Source organism: Ranitomeya variabilis, chromosome 4 (assembly GCF_051348905.1).
Source record: "Ranitomeya variabilis isolate aRanVar5 chromosome 4, aRanVar5.hap1, whole genome shotgun sequence".
In the NCBI taxonomy this organism is placed as follows: Eukaryota; Metazoa; Chordata; class Amphibia; order Anura; family Dendrobatidae; genus Ranitomeya; species Ranitomeya variabilis.
Genome location: NC_135235.1, coordinates 745,986,863 through 746,011,370, shown reverse-complemented (window position 1 = coordinate 746,011,370; position 24,508 = coordinate 745,986,863). Strand labels below are relative to the sequence as shown.

Below are 24,508 nucleotides of genomic sequence, written 5' to 3'. Positions count from 1 at the left end.
GCCTCCGCAGCTCGAGCTTGTCTCCGGGTGGTCACAGGATATGTCTCAGCCAGAGGGGCAACCGAGAAGGCAGACAACATGGGCCCCAAGTCATTTCCCAGCAAAACGTCTGCAGGCAAATCCTCCATCAAGCCGACCTCCACAAGGCCATCCCCCACTCCCCAGTTCAGGTGAATACTGGCAGTGGGCAGTCGATGTATGGCTCCCCCTGCTACACGGACTGTCACTGTCCGGTCTGTCTTCTCTTGGTCCCGGATGAGATGAGGCTTCACAAGGGTCAAAGTTGCTCCGGAATCTCTTAGTCCCTGCATGCGTTTCCCATTAACCCACACGACCTGTCGATGCTGTTGTCGATTATCTGCCCGGGCTGCCTGCACAGGGTCTACTTCATGCAGCACTTCCTCCATCTCTTCCACCCCTTGGTTAGTTGTAGCCCCCAATGTCGGGTCAGCTTTGCCTTGGTAGCAGTGTACAGCGGCCCGGCGGAAGGTAGCTGTTCCCCCCTTTGGCCACTGCGTATGCCGAGTCCGGTTGGGACATTGTCTTTGCAGGTGTCCCAGCTGACGGCAGGTGTGGCATCGCGCCCCAGGGGAACTGTGGTAGGCGGGGTTTCTAGCTGGTCCCCCTACAATCTTCGGTGGTTTGGGGCCCTCCAGGTCCATGGGCGGACCCCTAGTGACCATCTTTGATCCGGACAACTGAGGCCTCCTGGCGTCGTGATGTTCATCGGCCAGACGAGCGGCTTCCTCAAGAGTCATCGGCCGCCTGTCCCGAAGCCATTCCTGTGTCTCGGGGGTTAGTCCATTAAAGAATCGTTCTAACAAGAAGAGCTGGATGACGTCCTCCTTAGTGGTTGCTTGGCTCCCTTGTACCCACTGTAGCAGTGACCGCCGTAATTTACAAGCCCATTCAGCGTGGGTATCGGTTACTCGTTTTATAAGTCCATGGAACTTTTGGCGGTATGCCTCTGGTGTCAGCGCATACCGGGCCAAGATCACTTCTTTGATCCGCTCATAGTCCATACATTCCTCATCAGGTACCGTGCGATAGGCGTCCGCTGCCCGGCCTGTCAGCTTGCTGGCCAGAATCTGAACCCGTTCCTCCGGCTTCACTTGATGAAGGGCACACTGCCGCTCAAAGTCCTGCAGAAAGCCATCAATGTCTTCTTCTGCCTCCCCCAAAAGTCGGAAGGCATTATACTGGATCTTGTTGTGGTTTACTGTTGAAGGTACCTGAGCGGAGGCCAGAGCTCCCCTTGCTCGCTGACTCTCCTCTCTCCGCTCGGCCATCTCCATCTTGGCCATAGAACGCCAGTCTGTTCTTTACCTCCCTCTGGAATTCAGTCTCCTCTACGTTCCCATTGGGGGGCGCTGCACTGTTGTGTTCCATGATGGCTGCTATCAACTCCGCTTTTGTTTTGTTGCTGGCGATTAACCCTCGAGCTTCCACCAGGTCTTTTAATGTAGTCCTCTTTAACTTCTGGTAGTTGTCTTCCATTCATTCCTTTCCTCCTGTAGAAGGGGGTCTCACATCCCGCTGTCTGCCACCAATGTAACGGGGTCTACTGTGCTGTAGTATCTCTTTCAGTACCACCCCGTGGGTCAGGAGGTCCACTCTGCTTTGGCTGGAGTCTGAATGAAGGACGCTGGCAGGAATTTCTTGATTACATGAGAGCATATAAAAGCTGACTGCTTCTCCACGTATTTCTAGTCTAAGAACACCCTTTATTTACAGCACACAGAATATATAACACAGATACACAGGGCCGGCCACTAGAAAAACAAGCCAGACAAACATTACAATAGCTGCAGGGGGCCAGAGCCTGCCAATATTTACTGTGGTAATTACAAAGGTGAAGGTGGGGGAGGTCAGAAGGAAAATATCTTGTCCAGGAGCGCAGCCTGTGGAATGATGCATTTCACATGGAACCTATTATACATAATATATACTGCATAACTGCATAACATATTCTTGGTGCTGGGGGGTTCTGTAACATACGAGTATAAGCCGAGAATTTCAGCCCATTTTTTAGGCTGAAATTGCCCCTCTCGGCTTATACTCGAGTCATACCCAGTGGTCGGCAGGGGAGGTGGAGTGGCAGCTGTCTAAGCATACTCACCTGCTCCTGGCACGGTGTCCCTGGTTCCCCGGCAGCTTCTTCCTGAAATGAGCGGTCACATGGTACCGCTCATTACAGTAATGAATATGGACCTGACTCCACTCCCATAGGGTTGGAGCCGCATATTCATTACTGTAAAGAGCAGTACCATGTGACCGCTCACTACAGGAAGAAGCTGCCGGCGCAGAGAAAGCAGGGACCGTGCCAGGAGCAGGTGAGTATAAGCAGTGTGCGATATTCACCTGCTCCCCGTTCCACCATCGCCAGCCGCCGTTGCGTCTTCTGCATCCTCTGCACTGACGCTCATGTCAGAGGGCGCGGTGACGCGATTAGTGCGCACAGCCCTCTGCCTGAGCAGTCAGTGCAGTGGACGGGGAACATAGCGGCGGCTGTGGAACGCGGAGCAGGTGAATATAGAAAGTGCTGGGGGCCTGAGCGACGAAAGGTGAGTTTGTGAATTTTTTTTTTTTATCGCAGCAACAGCATATGGGGCAAATGACTGTATGGAGCATCTTATGGGGCCATAATCAGCATTTATGGAGCATTACATGGAGCAAATGACTGTATGGAGCATCTTATGGGGCCATAATCAGCATTTATGGAGCATTATATGGGGAAATGACTGTATGGAGCATCTTATAGGGCCATAATCAGCATTTGTGCAGCATTATATGGGGCGTATTTTGTATGGAGCATCTTATGGGGCCCATCATGAACTGTATGGAGCATTACATGGGGCTTCTGATTCAATATGGATATTCAAAAACACTTAACCTACTGATGTCTCATTTCATTTTACTTTTATTGGTATCTATTTTTATTTTTGACATTTACCGATAGCTGCTACACCCAAGGCTTATACTCGAGTCATTAAGTTTTCCCAGTTTTTTGTGGCAAAATTAGGGATCTCGGCTTATACTCGAGTATATATGGTATGTCTCTCTCAGCGGTTTATGCCACAGCCGATACTCACTGATAGTGAAAGGGACCTTATTACTCCTTCAATCTCTGAACTACGAACGTCGAGAAATCAGCTAGTGTAGAATTTGCTATGGAACTGGAATTTGCTATCCTTAGAAGTTTTGTGGCTAAACACACTCTCTCGCTTGTGGCCTTCTTATAAACAGCAATGCTTCTTACATCTCCAGCAACTGCTTAACAATCAGGAACTGGTTTCCTATGTGCACATGTATCTGCTCCCTCCTAGGGCTGGCACTAACTGCTAAGGGTACCGTCACATTAAGCGACGCTGCAGCGATAGCGACAACGATGTCGATCGCTGCAGCGTCGCTGTTTGATCGCTGGACAGCTGTCACACAGACCGCTCTCCAGCGACCAAAGATGCCGAGGTCCCCGGGTAACCAGGGTAAACATCGGGTTGCTAAGCGCAGGGCCGCGCTTAGTAACCCGATGTTTACCCTGGTTACCAGCGTAAAAGTAAAAAAAACAAACAGTACATACTCACCTGCGCGTCTCTCATCGTCTGCTTCCTGACACTGACTGAGCTCCGGCCCTAACAGCAGAGCGGTGACGTCACCGCTCTGCTTTCACTTTCACTTTAGGGCCGGATCTCAGTCAGAGCAGGAAGCAGACGCTGGGAGACGCGCAGGTGAGCATGTACTGTTTGTTTTTTTTACTTTTACGCTGGTAACCAGGGTAAACATCGGGTTACTAAGCGCGGCCCTGCGCTTAGTAAGCCGTTGTTTACCCTGGTTACCAGTGTAAAACATCGCTGGTATCGTTGCTTTTGGTGTCAAACACAACGATACACGGCGATCGGACGACCAAATAAAGTTCTGGACTTTATTCAGCGACCAGCGACATCACAGCAGGATCCTGATCGCTGCTGCGTGTCAAACTAAACGATATCGCTAGCCAGGACGCTGCAACGTCACGGATCGCTAGCGATATCGTTTAGTGTGACGGTACCTTAACTCTGTGCTGGGCTAACTACTGCTGCAGAACACAAAGCATGTAAAATCACATGACATAAGACACAGAACAGCAATATAATATATGAAGTCTTCAGAGAGGGTGTTTGGACAACTTCTCCACCTTTACAGAAGCAAAGTCACTATCATCTGGTATATTGCTATGCAAAGAAACAGCGTCTAATGTTACACACCTGTAAGTGGTCCATCATTGCTCCGAGCCTAATGTCATTCAGACATGTGTTGCCTTTAAGGGTATGTGCACACGCTGCAGAGTTTTCCATACGGTGTACAGTACAATGTAACCCTATGGAAAACAAAATCCGCAGTGCACATGATGCAGAAAAATCCGCGCGGATTCTCTGCGGAAAAAAAGAAGGAGCATGTCACTTCTTTCTGTGGATTCCAACTTGCACCAATAGGAAAGTGCAGTTGAAAACCCGCAGGAGAAAATGAACAAAAATCCGCAGTGAAAACCGCAGCGGTTTTGCACTGCGGATTTTGCAAATCCGCTGCGGAAAAATCCGCATCAGAATCCGCATCATGTGCACATGGCCTAAAGGGACCCTGTCAGGATGAAGCTTCCTCAACTTTCTATATGGGTATGTAGGTCATAGAAAGTTGAATAAAATCGAACCTTAATATCTTTAATCTGATGTTTTACTCCTGAGAAATCCACATTTTAATGTGTTAATGAGCTGTTTAGATCTAAGGGCCGGACCGAGATCTCCCAGAGAATCTGTCTCTAGAGCTTATTTTAAATTAAAAGGGGTAGTCAGCAATGTGAGACATGTAGACAAAGAGAGCAGACTGCCTGTAATACTATTGTAGAAACTCAAGAATTCTGATAGCATGGGGCAATGAACAGACAGAGACGGGTTTCTTTAGTGCAAATAGTGCATTTGTACAACAGCAATAACACCCAAAACAGTATACTGATAACCCCCAGTGTCCTGAAATGAAACGAGTCCTTGAAATATATACAGCAAATCGGCGGAGTTCTTAAGGCAGAGTCCTCAGCAAAGTGAGTGTGATAGGTGACGTGGTGCAGATCCAAACACTGTCGGCACAGAAAGAGTCATGTCCAGGTATGAAGTAAACACAGGGAAGTCCAGAACAAGTCCACAAGTTAATCCCAGGTGTGATTGAACATGGGTAAGTCCAGAAACTAGTTCACAAGTTGATCCCAGATGTGGCATAAACACGGGTAAGTTCAGAAACAGGTTCACCTTAAAGTATTATACTGGTGTTGTTTCCAACAGCTCCCACCGGGGGAAGTAAATGAAAAATAAAATAGCAACACACAGTCCCGAAACAAGTCCCAAAACAAAGTTCCAAAAACACAGTTGTTACCAGAAGGAGTGAACCAAGGGTTAAGTTCCAAGTCAGCAGACTAATGATAACATAGAGAGTGTAGCTTACATATGCAGGCAATGTCCAGAGTCAGAGGTAGAGACACACTCAGAACCAGCAGCTGAGCTGAAGGAGAACAGAATCAGAATACTCCAGCAAAGAGGCTGACACCTGACCCGGGTTTTAAACAAACGAACAGGAAGTAGGGCAGACAAAAACAGCAAACTCCATCTTAACAAAGGGCAAAATCATTCACAAGGTGACTTAGAATACACGGAATAGTTACACTGTCAGTCATGACATGTGTCACGCTGGTAACACCCCTTTATTTAAAATATACTCAAGAGGCAGAAGATCTCTGTCTGCCTCATAGATCTTAACAAATCTCATACAAACCGTCCTTACTTGCTTCTTTTTATTATGGATACATTGCCTATATTAACCTAGGAAACTGATCTTGTAAACGTTAGTAACTGGTGAAGTAAAAACAATTGCACAACAGATTTTTTTCTGGATGAAAAATGGATGATTTTTATATGCTGGTGTGAACCATGCCTAAAAGTCATAGGGGAACACAGGAGATGATGCTAGAGACAAAATACTTGTAAACAACAGAGGGTTCTCCTGCCGGGCTGAGTGCAGGAGCCCACTGCATTAACAAATCCCTCAGATATGCAGAATCCGCGCATAGAAAAAGGTGTCACCAACTTAAAACAGTGGCTGCCATCTTTGAAAATACCAGAAGGAAAGATGGCACCTGCAAATAACTCACGTCTGATGCAATAGTCATGGTGGGAATGCTACTTACTTGGGTGCGTGGCAACACAGGAACCATTTCCATTTAAATGTCCATGCTGGTTTACTGGTGCTTCATAAACGAGCGACAAGCACAGGAAAATAAACGGCCTTTCAGTGCAGGCAAAGTAAACAGTTCCAACAATGGCAGTTTAAAGGCAGACCAGGACAACCAGGCTGGATAGCATCCAGTATACAGCTCAGTCTGGAGATAACACACAGGAGGCCTTTTACCTGCACCTTCTATTAGAGACACGGGACTCTAGAGAGGTCATCGGCATTACCATGTAAGATGCCCAAGCCAGGTAGTCATGGGCAAGCTACTGTTCCCACTCGCTTCGGCATCCTACAGACATCTCATGTCCCAGTGTGCTGCTGTGTTTGAGGTGCATCACACTTACTTTAGGACTGTAGGCCTCTTCTCCTTCTGAGTCCAGGAATCCCTCTTCTGGAACTAGGGCAGCTATTAATGCAGGAAACACAAGATTCGTAAAAACAACCAAACTTTTACTTGGTGAATAGCAGTATTTCCATGCAGATGTAGAGGATAATTTTGTAGTTCCCTTCACCAAGCTTCTCCACCACCTCATAGGGGCCTTGCCATTTGGCCAAGAACTTACTTTCCACTGTGGGAATTAGTACGAAGACTCGATCCTCAGAGATGAACTTCCTCACCCTGGCTGACCAGTTGTAGGCACTGGATTGAGTCTCTACAGGAGATGTCCTTTTACGATGAGCATCACCTTCACAATCCTCTCCTGCATCTGGGTGATGTGCTCGATGAATCTCTGGTGGGGGGTGATTTTGGCTTCCCATGTTTCCTATCAAGGAGACCCTGCGGATGTTAGCCATACAGAAGTACAAACAGAGAGAATCCGGTAGAGCTTTGTGGAACCTTCTGGATAGAAAGCAACAGATGAGGCAGGAGACGGTCCCAGTCTCAACCGTTCTTCTCTATGACCGTCTTAAGCATACTCTTCAATGTTTTATTGAACCTTTCCACAAGGCCCTCCATCTGAGGATAGTACATGGACATCTTCAGTTGTGTAATTTGCAGGGCCTTACACAGTTTCCTCATCACCTTACTCATAAACAGTGTTCCTTGGTCGGTCAGCATCTCCCTCTATAATCCTGTCTGTGGAAAAACGTGTACCAACTTGCGGGCTATACTTTTCACAGAGAAGTTTCTTGGGGGAACTGCTTCAGGTTACCACGTAGCATAGTCAAGGATGACCAACATGTATTGACGCCCACTAGCAGATTTAACCAGGGGACATACCAAGTCCATGGCAATTTGCTCAAATGGCACTTGTATGATTGGTAATGGTACGAGGGGACTTCAAAAGTGAGGGAGGGGGCAGATACCTGGCAGATGGGACAGGACCTGCAATGCTTTAAGATTTCCTGGTGACATCCAGGCCAATAGAACAATCGCATATCCCGTTCTGGAGTTTTGTCCACACCCTGATGGCCACCCAAGATATGTGAATGGGCAACACATGGCTCCGCTCCGTACACACACGGCTCCGCTCCGTACACACACGGCTCCGCTCCGTATACCTCGCACACACGCTGCTCTGCTACATCCACACTGTAGACCCCACATATAAACTTCCCCTCATCCAGCACCATGACAACCAGTACAGCAGAGTCCTGCATACACTGAGGCCCCTGATCATGTGACCCCCTGACTCCTCCCCTCCTATGACCTCATCACAGGTCCTGTGCACACAGAGCAGCCGTATATGTGGAGTGGGTAAATGCTGGACTGTATGGGCTCCTTCCTGGTGTGATGTCATTTCCGGGGGCGTGTTCTGCCTTAGTAAAGTCAGGAAGAGAAGCCCCATTATACATTTCTCTGAGCCGTCTGATGCCGGAATAGGTGAGCAGCAGGGAGGAGGTCAGTGAGAAACAGGAGAGTTTATTAATTAATGGGTTGATGTTTTCTTAGACTTTTGTTTGCAGGAGCCTGATATTTGGGGCTATTTAGTGGGATTTGGTAATGCAGTCATGACCTGGAAGGAGCCCATACAGTCTAGGCTCAACCATGTGGAGTGCGGCTCTGCGGGTGGAGGTCGGTGCTGGAGACTCCATTATTCTCTATGTGGAGTGCGGCTCTGCGGGTGGAGGTCGGTGCTGGAGGCTCCATTATTCTCTATGTGCAGTGCGGCTCTGCGGGTGGAGGTCGGTGCTGGAGGCTCCATTATTTTCTATGTGGAGTGCGGCTCTGCGGGTGGAGGTCGGTGCTGGAGGCTCCATTATTTTCTATGTGGAGTGCGGCTCTGCGGGTGGAGGTCGGTGCTGGAGGCTCCATTATTTTCTATGTGGAGTGCGGCTCTGCGGGTGGAGGTCGGTGCTGGAGGCCCCATTATTCTCTATGTGGAGTGCGGCTCTGCGGGTGGAGGTCGGTGCTGGAGGCTCCATTATTCTCTATGTGGAGTGCGGCTCTGCGGGTGGAGGTCGGTGCTGGAGGCTCCATTATTCTCTATGTGGAGTGCGGCTCTGCGGGTGGAGGTTGGTGCTGGAGGCTCCATTATTCTCTATGTGGAGTGCGGCTCTGTGGGTGGAGGTCGGTGCTGGAGGCTCCATTATTCTCTATGTGGAGTGCGGCTCTGCGGGTGGAGGTCGGTGCTGGAGGCTCCATTATTCTCTATGTGGAGTGCGGCTCTGCGGGTGGAGGTCGGTGCTGGAGGCTCCATTATTCTCTATGTGGAGTGCGGCTCTGTGGGTGGAGGTCGGTGCTGGAGGCTCCATTATTCTCTATGTGGAGTGCGGCTCTGCGGGTGGAGGTCGGTGCTGGAGGCTCCATTATTCTCTATGTGGAGTGCGGCTCTGCGGGTGGAGGTCGGTGCTGGAGGCTCCATTATTCTCTATGTGCAGTGCGGCTCTGCGGGTGGAGGTCGGTGCTGGAGACTCCATTATTCTCTATGTGGAGTGCGGCTCTGCGGGTGGAGGTCGGTGCTGGAGGCTCCATTATTCTCTATGTGCAGTGCGGCTCTGCGGGTGGAGGTCGGTGCTGGAGACTCCATTATTCTCTATGTGGAGTGCGGCTCTGCGGGTGGAGGTCGGTGCTGGAGGCTCCATTATTCTCTATGTGCAGTGCGGCTCTGCGGGTGGAGGTCGGTGCTGGAGACTCCATTATTCTCTATGTGGAGTGCGGCTCTGCGGGTGGAGGTCGGTGCTGGAGGCTCCATTATTCTCTATGTGGAGTGCGGCTCTGCGGGTGGAGGTCGGTGCTGGAGGCTCCATTATTCTCTATGTGGAGTGCGGCTCTGCGGGTGGAGGTTGGTGCTGGAGGCTCCATTATTCTCTATGTGGAGTGCGGCTCTGTGGGTGGAGGTCGGTGCTGGAGGCTCCATTATTCTCTATGTGGAGTGCGGCTCTGCGGGTGGAGGTCGGTGCTGGAGGCTCCATTATTCTCTATGTGGAGTGCGGCTCTGCGGGTGGAGGTCGGTGCTGGAGGCTCCATTATTCTCTATGTGGAGTGCGGCTCTGTGGGTGGAGGTCGGTGCTGGAGGCTCCATTATTCTCTATGTGGAGTGCGGCTCTGCGGGTGGAGGTCGGTGCTGGAGGCTCCATTATTCTCTATGTGGAGTGCGGCTCTGTGGGTGGAGGTCGGTGCTGGAGGCTCCATTATTCTCTATGTGGAGTGCGGTGCTGGAGGCTTCATTATTCTCTGGAGTGCGGCTCTGTGCTGTAATTAACTCATTCTTCACCTTTCTTCCCGTTTATAGGAATACACTATAAATGTGCAGGGCAAAATAAATACAAATATAGGAAGGAGTAAATAAGACAAAGGAAAATACACCACCAGCAACGAATCTCCAGCAACCAGCTCTCCACTCCAGACCGAGATAACAACGCACAAGATAGAAGCTATAATCGGCGACGCCCAATGATCAGGAGAGCTATTTAAAGGCAATGGGCATGGCCCAGCTTCCAATCCGAGGATCAGGTAAATTAACCCTGGAACAGCTAGATAAAATCTAGCCGACGCCAATGAGCAAATAGTGGTCAAAAGCGGAATTACCACTGTCTGTCGAACGACCTGGTCTGAACAGCGTCCGACATGACAGTACCCCGCCTTCTACAAGGGACCCCAGGGCCCTCACGGCTTATAGGACCCGGCTTGACTGGATGGCGACGATGAAAAAACCTGACCAGCCGATCCCCATGAATGTCCGAGGCTGGTACCCAGGACCTCTCCTCAGGCCCATAACCACGCCAGTGTACCAAGTACTGTAAAGTGCGGCGCACTACACGAGAGTTAACCACCTTGGAGACTTCAAACTCCAAATTACCATCCACCAAGACTGGAGGTGGCATAGGCGCCGCGTCCACAGAACCCACCACCTTCTTTAGAAGAGACCTGTGGAACACGTTGTGTATCTTATACACCGTAGGGAGCTCCAATCGGTACGCTACTGGGTAAATGACGGCGGTGACCCTAAATGGACCAATAAACCGTGGACCCAATTTAAGGGACGGTATTTTGAGTCTTATGTTTTTTGTGGATAACCACACCCAGTCACCCACACTCAGGTCCGGACCTGGCACACGTCTACAGTCAGCCACACGTTTGTACCTAGCACCCACACTCAACAGGCGCTGTTTAACTCTCCTCCAGATTGATGACAATTGTGCTCCTAACTGGTCCTCCTCCGGAACGCCGGAAGAGCCCCTCTGACAAAGTACAAAATTGAGGATGTAGCCCGTAAACACAAAAAAACGGAGACTCCCCAGAAGACTCCTGGCAGTGATTATTGATGGCAAACTCAGCCAAAGGAAGAAAGGTAGACCACTCCTCCTGGTTATCAGAGACAAAGCAGCGTAGGTACTGTTCCAAATTTTGGTTCATACGCTCCGTCTGACCATTTGACTGAGGATGAAACGCCGAAAAATGAGACAACTTGATCCCCAGCCGTGAGCAAAATGCTTTCCAAAATTTTGCCACAAACTGAGACCCCCTATCAGACACGATGTCAGACGGAACCCCATGAAGTCTGACCACCTCCTGCACAAACACCTGAGCCAGAGTCTTAGCGTTAGGCAGCAAAGGCAAAGACACAAAGTGCGACATTTTAGAAAACCGATCAACAATCACCAAGATGACCGTGTTCCCAGCTGATGAGGGCAAATCAGTGATGAAATCCATGGAGATTTCCGTCCACGGCTTACTAGGTACCTCAAGGGGAAGTAGTGTGCCAACAGGATGGGAGCAGGGCGTCTTAGCCCTAGCGCACGTGGTACAAGCTGACACGTATGAGACCACGTCCTGTCGGATCTTGGGCCACCAAAACCGACGTGACACCAACTCCAAGGTACCTCTAATCCCTGGGTGGCCAAAACCTTTAAGCGGAGATGAAGCGGTACAAAAGATTTGTTGATGGGAAGCTCAGATGGTACCTGCTCCTGAGCCTCGGCAATCTCAGCCTCAACCTTGGCAGTGAGAGCCGAAACCATAACACCCTTTTGGAGGATGGGTACTGGATCCTCCCGAGGTTCTCCCCCCCCCGGAAAACACCTGGACAGAGCATCCGCCTTAGTGTTTTTAGACCCCGGTCTATAAGTGACAACAAAATTGAACCGCGTGAAAAACAATGCCCAGCAAGCCTGCCTGGGGGACAGACGCTTGGCTAACTCCAAATACAGCAGATTCTTATGATCGGTAATAACAGTTACCTGATGTACCGACCCCTCCAAGAAGTGTCGCCATTCCTCAAAGGCCAACTTAATTGCCAACAACTCCCTGTTGCCGATATCGTAGTTACGTTCGGCAGACGACAGTTTCTTGGAGAAATAGGCGCACGGATGCAAACCACTCAAAGATGAGCCTTGAGATAGTAGTACCGCCCCCACACCAACCTCAGACGCATCGACCTCCACAACAAAGGGTTTTGATACATCTGGCTGCACAAGAATGGGGGCTGAAACAAAACTGTTAATAAGAAATTCAATAGCACGAACAGCAGCCTCAGGCCAAACGGAGAAATTGGTACCCTTTTTAGTCATGTCAGTTAGCGGTTTAGCAATGATGGAAAAATCCTTGATTTCCTATAGTAGTTAGAAAACCCAAGGAACCGCTGAAGTGCTTTCAGGTTATCAGGCCGTTCCCAATGCAGCACCGCTTGCACCTTAGCGGCGTCCATTTTAAAACCAGAAGCAGACACAATATAATCCAAGAAAGGCAACACTTGAACAGAAAATACACATTTCTCAAGTTTAGCATACAGCTTATTCTCTCTGAGAAGCTGTAACACCTGCCTGACATGATCTAAATGAGCATCACGATCGCAAGAATATATGAGAATGTCATCTAGGTACACGATAACGAATTTCCCCAAAACATGCGAGAACACATCATTGATGAAATGTTGGAACACTGCAGGTGCGTTAGTCAACCCAAATGGCATCACCAAATTTTCAAAATGACCCTCAGGGGTATTAAAAGCCGTCTTCCACTCATCACCTTGACGGACTCTTATGAGGTTGTACGCCCCCCTGAGGTCAAGCTTGGTAAACCACTTAGCACCTGCCACCAGGTTGAACAAATCTGGTATCAGTGGCATAGGGTATGGATCACGAACCGTAATCTGGTTCAACTCCCTGAAATCCAAATACGGGCGTAATCCGCCATCTTTCTTCTTCACGAAGAAGAACCCTTCTGCCACCGGCGAGAATGACGGCCTGATGTGCCCTTTGCTCAAGCTTTCAGCAATGTAATCTTTTAACGCTTGTCTCTCCGGACCGGAGATGTTAAACATCCTTGCTTTAGGCAATTTGACCCCTGGTTTAAACCTGATAGAACAGTCATAGGGACGATGTGGCGGCAACTCTGAACAACCCTTCTCAGAGAACACATCCACAAAATCCAGAAGTGACTCCGGAACGCTTGAAGTCACCGCAGCCACAAATGTGGCCAGGCAATTCTCCTGGCAGAACTCGCTCCACTGAATTATGTCCTGAGTTTTCCAGTCAATTACCGGGTTGTGCATAGACAACCAAGGAAAACCCAAAACCACCTGAGCAGGAAAATTCCTGAGCACCTTACATGTAACCCGCTCGGAATATAGAACTCCAATGTGGAGTTTCACCTCAGCCACAAATTCAGTAATCTCCCCCTGTGAGAGAGGAGCAGCATTGATGGTGACCACGCGGATAGGATGAGACAGTTTTTCAATCCTAAAACCTGCTGTGCACGCAAACTCCTCATCAATGAGATTTGTGGCTGAACCACTATCCACAAAAACAGTAATTGGCAGCTCACTGCCAGCGATAAAAACCTTAGCAGGGAGCATGCATTGAGAAACCACCATGGAGGATATACATAAGCTCAGATTGGTCTCCTCCACACCCTCTGAGCTTAGAAGTTTTCAGCCGTTGCGTTTTTCTTAGACAGCAGAGGACAGATGTTAATAAAATGGCCAGTTTTACCACAGTAAAAACAGGCTCCCTGCTTCCTGAGCTCAGGGACTCGACGCTTCACATGTGACACCACTGCGATTTGCATAGGCTCCGTGGGCTCACCTGTAGCAACCTCACGTGAACCTAAACCCTCTCCCATAGGCGGTGTCTCATGCTCCCCCTGACGCAAACGGCGATCAATGCGGACAACCAGACTCCTAGCGGAATATAGAGAAGTAGGAGTCTCGTACATCAGAAGGGCTTTTTTAACCCTTCCAGAAATCCCATGTATAAACTGACTCCGCAATGCTGGATCATTCCATTGTGTATCGATCGCCCAGCGATGAAATTCAGAACAGTAATCCTCTGCAACTCGCTCCCCCTGGCGAATAGTGCGTATCTTAGATTCTGCTAGAGCCATTCTGTCAGGTTCATCGTAGATTTTTCCAAGAGAGGAAAAAAAACTCTCCACAGAGTCAAATGCAGCAGAATTAGATGGCAAAGAAAACACCCATGCTTGGGGATCCCCGCTTAACAATGCCAACACCAGGCCCACACGCTGAGCCTCATTACCTGAGGAGATCGGGCGCATACGGAAATATAGTTTGCAAGCTTCACGAAAAGAAACAAATTTACTGCGTTCCCCAGCAAATTTTTCAGGCAAAGGAAATTTAGGCTCAGCAACTCTTCCTGTCGCTCCAGCTTGCACGTTAGATACTGCTAGTCCCTGTTGCTGTACTGCCCCCCTCAACTCAGTGACCTGTAGGGACAGCGCCTCCAACTGGCGGGTTATGGAAGTCATGGGATCCATGACAAACACAAAAAAAGAAACCCCTTTTTTTTTTTCTTGTTGTTGGGCCGATTATAATGTCACGGAGAGACTAGGTGAGTGAGAGCTAATAACCCGGGCCCCTGCAATTTCCCTCAGACTAGGGAAATCCTGACTGTCCCTCTACCTGGAGTTTACACTGATGGTGTGCATGTCCAGGCCTCGAACCTCACCCTGTCTCCTGTTTCAACCCTAGGCTGAAACCTCCGCCCACCACCCGGTGAAGATGTAATTCACCAATACCCACAGTTAGCACAGACAAGGATAAAGGAAAATATACACCATGCCGCAGTCACTCAGGAATACACTATAAATGTGCAGGGCAAAATAAATACAAATATAGGAAGGAGTAAATAAGACAAAGGACAATACACCACCAGCAACGAATCTCCAGCAACCAGCTCTCCACTCCAGACCGAGATAACAACGCACAAGACAGAAGCTATAATCGGCGACGCCCAATGATCAGGAGAGCTATTTAAAGGCAATGGGCATGGCTGTTGTGAACTCTGTTTTTGGACTCCCTCCTGTGGTCGTGAGTGGTACTGTGTGAGTTCTGTCTTTGGGCTCCCTCTGGTGGCCCTTTTGTTATTCTGCAGGTCTGTGGCTGGGACCAGCTGCCTCGTCACCTGCTATTCAGGTTTCCTATTTAACTCACCTGGATCTTCACTTTTTGCCTGCTGTTGTATTCTGTACTGGTTTGGATTTCTCCTGACTTCATTCGTTACCTGTCTCTTCTGAGAAGCTAAGTTTTTGCTAGTTCATTTTTGCTCATCTTGTATAATATGTTTTTTCAGTATATGATGAGTTCAGTCCAGCTTGCTAATATGTGATACTCTCGCTTGCTGGTAGCTCTGGGGTGCAGAGTTTCTCCCCTCACATCGTTAGTTGGTGTGGGGGTTCTTGCATTCTCTGCATGGATATTTTTGGATAGGGTTTTATACTGACCGCATAGATTCTTTGCTATCCTCTTTCTATTTAGCGGTTAGCGGGCCTCCTTTGCTGAATCTGTTTTCATTTCTACGTTTGTGCTTTCTCCTTATCTCACCGTTATTATTTGTGGGGGGCTGTTCTAAACTTTGGGGTTATTTCTCTGAGGCAAGTGAGGCTTTTATTTCTCTCTAGGGGTAGCCAGTTCCTCAGGCTGTGAAGAGACGTCTAGGATTTTAGGTACGTTCCACGGCTGCCTATAGTGTGTGCGGTTAGGATCAGGTTTGCGGTCAGTCTAGTTCCCACATCCCCATAGCTCGTCCTGTGTTCTCCTACTTAGCTGGTCAGATTTGTGATCCTAAGCCACTAAGGATCATAACAGTACAGCAGGCCATAAAGTGTTAAATGCATCGCAGAAGCGGGATAAGAGAAGTCCTGAGTGCATTTTTTTTTCTTTGCTGCAGTTTGTCTAGCTTCTCTCCTCCCCTTAATCTCTGGGTGGCTCTGAGTTCAGCTGCAGACATGGATATTCAGACTTTGACGTCTAGTATGGATCATCTTACTACAAGGGTACAAAGCATTCAGGATTATGTCATTTACAGTCCTACGTCAGAGCCTAAAATACCTATTCCTGAGTTGTTTTCTGGAGAGAGATCTAGGTTTTTGAATTTTAAGAATAATTGCATGTTATTTCTTTCTTTGAGACCTCGTTCCTCTGGTAACTCTGCTCAGCAAGTTAAAATTATTATTTCCTTGTTACATAGTGACCCTCAAGATTGGGCATTCTCCCTGGCGCCAGGAGATCCTGCATTGCTGAATGTGGATGCGTTTTTTCTGGCGCTTGGATTGCTTTATGAGGAACCTAATCTTGTTGACCAGGCAGAAAAAACTTTGCTGGCTCTCTCAGGGTCAGGATGAAGCAGAGGTTTATTGTCAGAAATTTAAGAAATGGTCAGTGCTTACTCAATGGAATGAGTGTGCCCTGGCAGCAATTTTCAGAAAAGGCCTTTCTGAAGCCCTTAAGAATGTTATGGTGGGGTTCCCCACGCCTGCGAGTCTGAATGAGTCAATGGTTTTGGCCATTCAGATTGATCGGCGTTTGCGGGAGCGCAAATCTGCGCACCATCTGGCGGTGTTTTCTGAACAGAAACCTGAGTCTATGCAATGTGACAGGATTCTGACCAGAATTGAACGGCAAAATCATAGATGTCAGAATGGGTTGTGCTTCTACTGTGGTGATTCTGCTCATGTCATCTCAGATTGTTCTAAGCGCACAAAAAAGTTCGCTAAATCTGTCACCATTGGTACTGTACAGCCTAAATTCATTTTGTCTGTTACTTTGATTTGCTCTCTGTCATCCTACTCGGTTATGGCTTTTGTAGATTCAGGTGCTGCCCTGAATCTGATGGATTTGTCATTCGCCAAGCGCTGTGGTTTTGTCTTGGAGCCTTTGCAGTTCCCTATTCCATTGAAAGGAATTGATGCTACTCCATTGGCCAAGAATAAACCTCAGTACTGGACTCAAGTGACCATGTGTATGACTCCTGCACATCAGGAGGTGATTCGCTTTCTTGTGCTATATAATCTGCATGACGTTGTCGTGTTGGGTCTGCCATGGCTGCAGGCTCATAATCCAGTCTTGGATTGGAAAGCAATGTCTGTGTTAAGTTGGGGTTGCCAGGGAATTCATGGCGATGCTCCTTTGGTATCAATTGCTTCTTCTACTCCTTCTGAAGTCCCTGAGTTTTTGTCAGACTACCAGGATGTATTTGATGAGCCCAAATCCAGTGCCCTACCTCCTCATAGGGATTGCGATTGTGCTATAAATTTGATTCCTGGTAGTAAGTTCCCTAAGGGACGACTGTTTAATTTGTCTGTGCCAGAACATGCCGCTATGCGGAGTTATATAAAGGAGTCTTTGGAGAAGGGACATATTCGTCCGTCCTTGTCCCCTCTTGGTGCAGGATTCTTTTTTGTGGCCAAGAAGGATGGTTCTCTGAGACCCTGTATAGATTATCGCCTTCTAAATAAATCACGGTCAAATTTCAGTATCCTTTGCCATTGTTGTCTGATCTGTTTGCTCGGATTAGGGGGTCTAGTTGGTTCACCAAGATAGATCTTCGTGGTGCGTATAATCTTGTGCGTATAAAGCAGGGCGATGAATGGAAAACAGCATTTAATACGCCCGAAGGCCATTTTGAGTACTTAGTGATGCCTTTTGGACTTTCTAATGCCCCTTCTGTGTTTCAGTCCTTCATGCACGACATCTTCCGAGAATATCTGGATAAATTTATGATTGTGTATCTAGATGATATTTTGGTCTTTTCTGATGATTGGGAGTCCCATGTGAAGCAGGTCAGGATGGTATTTCAGGTCCTGCGTGCCAATGCCTTATTTGTGAAGGGCTCAAAATGTCTCTTCGGAGTCCAGAAGGTTTCCTTTTTGGGCTTTATTTTTTCTCCTACTATTGAGATGGACCCAGTCAAAGTCCAGGCTATTCATGACTGGACTCAACCTACATCGGTTAAGAGTCTTCAGAAGTTCTTGGGTTTTGCTAATTTTTACCGTCGCTTCATCGCTAATTTTTCTGGTGTGGTTAAGCCTTTGACGGATTTGACCAAGAAGGGTTCTGATGTAACTAACTGGTCTCCGGCGGCCATGGAGGCCTTTCGGGAGCTGAAGCGCCGGTTTTCTTCAGCTCCGGTCTTATGTCAGCCAGATGTCTCTCTTCCCTTACAGGTCGAGGTTGATGCTTCTGAGATTGGAGCAGGGGCTGTTTTGTCGCAGAGAAGCTCTGATGGCTCTGTGATGAAGCCATGTGCTTTCTTTTCAAGAAAATTTTCGCCTGCCGAGCGGAATTATGATGTTGGTAATCGGGAGTTGTTGGCAATGAAGTGGGCATTTGAGGAGTGGCAACATTGGCTTGAGGGAGCTAAACATCGTGTGGTGGTCTTGACTGATCACAAAAATTTGATTTATCTCGAGTCTGCCAAACGGTTGAATCCTAGACAGGCTCGCTGGTCGTTGTTTTTCTCCCATTTCGATTTCGTGGTCTCGTACCTTCCTGGTCCAAAGAACGTGAAGGCTGATGCTCTTTCTAGGAGTTTTGTGCCTGACTCTCCTGAAGTTTCAGAGCCGGCTGGTATCCTCAGAGAGGGGGTGATTTTGTCTGCCATATCCCCAGATTTGCGACGGGTGTTACAGGAATTTCAAGCGGATAGACCTGACCGTTGTCCACCAGAGAAACTGTTTGTCCCAGATAGATGGACCAGCAGAGTTATTTCCGAGGTTCATTCTTCGGTGTTGGCAGGTCATCCTGGGATTTTTGGTACCAGAGATTTGGTGGCTAGGTCCTTCTGGTGGCCTTCCTTATCGCGGGATGTGCGTTCCTTTGTGCAGTCCTGTGGGATTTGTGCTCGGGCTAAGCCTTGCTGTTCTCGTGCCAGTGGATTGCTTTTGCCCTTGCCTGTTTCTAAGAGGCCTTGGACGCATATTTCCATGGATTTTATTTCGGATCTTCCAGTCTCTCAGAGAATGTCTGTCATCTGGGTGGTTTGTGATCGTTTTTCTAAAATGGTCCATTTGGTGTCCTTGGCTAAGTTGCCTTCCTCCTCCGATTTGGTTCCGCTGTTTTTTCAGAATGTGGTTCGTTTGCACGGCATCCCTGAAAACATTGTGTCTGACAGAGGATCCCAGTTTGTGTCCAGATTTTGGCGGTCCTTTTGTGCTAAGATGGGCATTGATTTGTCTTTTTCGTCGGCCTTCCATCCTCAGATGAATGGCCAAACCGAGCGAACTAATCAGACCTTGGAAACTTATTTAAGATGTTTTGTTTCTGCTGACCAGGATGATTGGGTGACTTTTTTGCCATTGGCCGAGTTTGCCCTTAATAATCGGGCTAGTTCTGCTACTTTGGTTTCGCCTTTTTTTTGTAATTCTGGTTTTCATCCCCGTTTTTCCTCGGGTCAGGTTGAGCCTTCTGACGGTCCTGGGGTGGATTCTGTGGTGGATAGGTTGCAGCAGATTTGGAACCATGTGGTGGACAATTTGACGTTGTCACAAGAGAAGGCTCAGCGCTTTGCTAACCGCCGTCGCTGTGTGGGTCCCCGACTTCGTGTGGGGGATTTGGTGTGGTTGTCTTCTCGTTATGTTCCTATGAAGGTTTCTTCTCCTAAGTTTAAACCTTGTTTTATCGGTCCTTATAAAATTTTGGAAATCCTTAACCCTGTGTCATTTCGTTTGGACCTCCCAGCATCGTTTGCCATTCATAATGTGTTCCATAGGTCTTTGTTGCGGAGGTATGTGGTGCCTGTGGTTCCTTCTGTTGAGCCTCCTGCTCCGGTGCTGGTTGAGGGAGAATTGGAATACGTGGTGGAGAAGATCTTGGATTCTCGTATTTCAAGACGGAGGCTTCAGTATTTGGTTAAGTGGAAGGGCTATGGTCAGGAGGATAATTCCTGGGTTGTCGCCTCTGATGTTCATGCGGCCGATTTGGTTCGTGCCTTCTATGTGGCTCATCCTGATCGCCCTGGGGGTTCTGATGAGGGTTCGGTGACCCCTCCTCAATGGGGGGGTACTGTTGTGAACTCTTTTTCGGACTCCCTCCTGTGGTCGTGAGTGGTACTGTGTGAGTTCTGTCTTTGGGCTCCCTCTGGTGGCCCTTTTGTTATTCTGCAGGTCTGTTGCTGGGACCAGCTGCCTCGTCACCTGCTATTCAGGTTTCCTATTTAACTCACCTGGACCTTCACTTTTTGCCTGCTGTTGTATTCTGTACTGGTTTGGATTTCTCCTGACTTCATTCGTTACCTGTCTCTTCTGAGAAGCTAAGTTTTTGCTAGTTCATTTTTGCTCATCTTGTATAATATGTTTTTTCAGTATATGATGAGTTCAGTCCAGCTTGCTAATATGTGATACTCTCGCTTGCTGGTAGCTCTGGGGTGCAGAGTTTCTCCCCTCACATCGTTAGTTGGTGTGGGGGTTCTTGCATTCTCTGCGTGGATATTTTTGGATAGGGTTTTATACTGACCGCATAGATTCTTTGCTATCCTCTTTCTATTTAGTGGTTAGCGGGCCTCCTTTGCTGAATCTGTTTTCATTTCTACGTTTGTGCTTTCTCCTTATCTCACCGTTATTATTTGTGGGGGGCTGTTCTAAACTTTGGGGTTATTTCTCTGAGGCAAGTGAGGCTTTTATTTCTCTCTAGGGGTAGCCAGTTCCTCAGGCTGTGAAGAGACGTCTAGGATTTTAGGTACGTTCCACGGCTGCCTATAGTGTGTGCGGTTAGGATCAGGTTTGCGGTCAGTCTAGTTCCCACATCCCCATAGCTCGTCCTGTGTTCTCCTACTTAGCTGGTCAGATTTGTGATCCTAAGCCACTAAGGATCATAACACATGGCCCAGCTTCCAATCCGAGATCAGGTAAATTAACCCCGGAACAGCTAGATAAAATCTAGCCGACGCCAATGAGCAAATAGTGGTCAAAAGCGGAATTACCGCTGTCTGTCGGATGACCTGGTCTGAACAGCGTCCGACATGACACTGGGGCAGTCAATATGCCGGTGTCCCTGCATGGAAGGAGAGGAACACGGTGTCGCTGCATGGAGGGAAAGGGAAGACCATGAAGAGGCGCCTGTAATGGTGTTACAGTCTGAACTCTACATTTTAGTTTATTGCTCTCAACGAGCAGCACGAACCCAGTAATTTGGTTTTTTTTTTCCCCATAGTATTTCGTATTATTGTTCATAATCTCACCTTCTTTCCATTCAGGTCCCTGAGAAATTTTATCTTTTACGTTGACATCTACTACAAAATCTGACCTGACCGTTCAAGGATGGATATGGACAGAGACAAGACGGCGGAGAGGATATTACAGCTCACCCTAGAGATCCTCTTCCGGCTTACTGGAGAGGTGAGAGATTCTGGTGACATCAAATTACATTGTAATGCAGGCATCTGGATGCAATGAGCAGAGATCACAAGGTGGAAACATCCAGGGGTTGATATAATGCTATTTATACACAGCAGTACCTTTTAAACAATTAGTGTTAGTAGCTATGCACTTTTAGAATAAACTAGAAAGTCTTTCACTAGTTAACGTTAGTGTGCTTTTCACATAGGTGGTGTGCCTAGTCTTGTGTTATGGTTCTCAATGGCAAGAGAACATAGCCCAGCAAACATAAGTACTAGCTCTTGGAAGGATGGAAACTAAACTGACCATGAACTAAACCTGCCGCACAACTAACAGTAGCCGGGTAGCGTTGCCTACGTTTTTTATCCCTAGACGCCCAGCGCCGGCCGGAGGACTAACTAATCCTGGCAGAGGAAAATATAGTCCTGGCTCACCTCTAGAGAAATTTCCCCGATAGGCAGACAGAGGCCCCCACATATATTGGCGGTGATTTTAGATGAAATGACAAATGTAGTATGAAAATAGGTTTAGCAAAATTGAGGTCCGCTTACTAGATAGCAGGAAGACAGAAAGGGCACTTTCATGGTCAGCTGAAAACCCTATCAAAATACCATCCTGAAATTACTTTAAGACTCTAGTATTAACTCATAACATCAGAGTGGCAATTTCAGATCACAAGAGCTTTCCAGACACAGAAACGAAACTACAGCTGTGAACTGGAACAAAATGCAAAAACAAACGAGGACTAAAGTCCAACTTAGCTGGGAGTTGTCTAGCAGCAGGAACATGCACAGAAAGGCTTCTGATTACAATGTTGACCGGCATGGAAGTGACAGAGGAGCAAGGTTAAATAGCGACTCCCACATCCTGATGGAAACAGGTGAACAGAGGGGATGATGCACACCAGTTCAATTCCACCAGTGGCCACCGGGGGAGCCCAAAATCCAATTTCACAACAGTACCCCCCCTCAAGGAGGGGGCACCGAACCCTCACCAGAACCACCAGGGCGATCAGGATGAGCCCTATGAAAGGCACGGACCAGATCGGAGGCATGAACATCAGAGGCAGTCACCAAAGAATTATCCTCCTGACCGTATCCCTTCCATTTGACCAGATACTGGAGTTTCCGTCTGGAAACACGGGAGTCCAAGATTTTTTCCACAACGTACTCCAACTCGCCCTCAACCAACACCGGAGCAGGAGGCTCAACGGAAGGCACAACCGGTACCTCATACCTGCGCAACAATGACCGATGAAAAACATTATGAATAGAAAAAGATGCAGGGAGGTCCAAACGGAAGGACACAGGGTTAAGAATCTCCAATATCTTGTACGGGCCGATGAACCGAGGCTTAAACTTAGGAGAAGAAACCCTCATAGGGACAAAACGAGAAGACAACCACACCAAGTCCCCAACACAAAGCCGAGGACCAACCCGACGCCGGCGGTTGGCAAAAAGCTGAGTCTTCTCCTGGGACAACTTCAAATTGTCCACTACCTGCCCCCAAATCTGATGCAACCTCTCCACCACAGCATCCACTCCAGGACAATCCGAAGATTCCACCTGACCAGAAGAAAATCGAGGATGAAACCCCGAATTACAGAAAAAAGGAGACACCAAGGTGGCAGAGCTGGCCCGATTATTGAGGGCAAACTCCGCTAAAGGCAAAAAAGCAACCCAATCATCCTGATCTGCAGACACAAAACACCTCAAATATGTCTCCAAGGTCTGATTCATCCGCTCGGTCTGGCCATTAGTCTGAGGATGGAAAGCAGATGAGAAAGACAAATCTATGCCCATCCTAGCACAGAATGCTCGCCAAAATCTAGACACGAATTGGGTTCCTCTGTCAGAAACGATATTCTCCGGAATACCATGCAAACGGACCACATTTTGAAAAAACAGAGGAACCAACTCGGAAGAAGAAGGCAACTTAGGCAGGGGAACCAAATGGACCATCTTAGAGAAACGGTCACACACCACCCAGATGACAGACATCTTCTGAGAAACAGGAAGATCCGAAATAAAATCCATCGAGATGTGCGTCCAGGGCCTCTTCGGGATAGGCAAGGGCAACAACAATCCACTAGCCCGAGAACAACAAGGCTTGGCCCGAGCACAAACATCACAAGACTGCACAAAGCCTCGCACATCTCGAGACAGGGAAGGCCACCAGAAGGACCTTGCCACCAAATCCCTGGTACCAAAGATTCCAGGATGACCTGTCAACGCAGAAGAATGAACCTCAGAAATGACTTTACTGGTCCAATCATCAGGAACAAACAGTCTACCAGGTGGGCAACGATCAGGTCTATCCGCCTGAAACTCCTGCAAGGCCCGCCGCAGGTCTGGAGAAACGGCAGACAATATCACTCCATCCTTAAGGATACCTGTAGGTTCAGAGTTACCAGGGGAGTCAGGCTCAAAACTCCTAGAAAGGGCATCCGCCTTAACATTCTTAGAACCCGGCAGGTAGGACACCACAAAATTAAACCGAGAGAAAAACAACGACCAGCGCGCCTGTCTAGGATTCAGGCGTCTGGCGGACTCAAGATAAATTAGATTTTTGTGGTCAGTCAATACCACCACCTGATGTCTAGCCCCCTCAAGCCAATGACGCCACTCCTCAAAAGCCCACTTCATGGCCAAAAGCTCCCGATTCCCAACATCATAATTCCGCTCGGCGGGCGAAAATTTACGCGAGAAAAAGGCACAAGGTCTCATCACGGAACAATCGGAACTTCTCTGCGACAAAACTGCCCCAGCTCCGATTTCAGAAGCGTCGACCTCAACCTGAAAAGGAAGAGCAACATCAGGCTGACGCAACACAGGGGCGGAAGAAAAGCGGCGCTTAAGCTCCCGAAAGGCCTCCACAGCAGCAGGGGACCAATCAGCAACATCAGCACCCTTCTTAGTCAGATCAGTCAATGGTTTAACAACATCAGAAAAAACAGCAATAAATCGACGATAAAAGTTAGCAAAGTCCAAAAATTTCTGAAGACTCTTAAGAGAAGAGGGTTGCGTCCAATCACAAATAGCCTGAACCTTGACAGGATCCATCTCGATGGAAGAGGGGGAAAAAATATATCCCAAAAAGGGAATCTTTTGAACCCCAAAAACGCACTTAGAACCCTTCACACACAAGGAATTAGACCGCAAAACCTGAAAAACCCTCCTGACCTGCTGGACATGAGAGTCCCAGTCATCCGAAAAAATCTAAATATCATCCAGATACACA

The 24,508-nt window shown here is 48.1% G+C and overlaps 2 protein-coding genes across 2 annotated transcripts in view; one reads left to right on the top strand and one right to left on the bottom strand.

Annotated features, from left to right (window-relative positions):
- The window catches only part of LOC143768074 (uncharacterized), an 804,664-nt gene that overhangs the window by 124,609 nt on the left and 655,547 nt on the right, over positions 1-24,508 (bottom strand). The window lies entirely within an intron of this gene.
- The window catches only part of LOC143768088 (uncharacterized), a 157,613-nt gene continuing 141,104 nt past the window's right edge, over positions 8,000-24,508 (top strand). The window contains exons 1-2 of the mRNA XM_077256780.1: positions 8,000-8,098; positions 21,127-21,268. Of these exons, the coding sequence (XP_077112895.1) occupies positions 21,191-21,268 (78 nt within the window). The 5' untranslated portion in view covers positions 8,000-8,098; positions 21,127-21,190. The remainder of the gene's footprint in view (positions 8,099-21,126; positions 21,269-24,508) is intronic.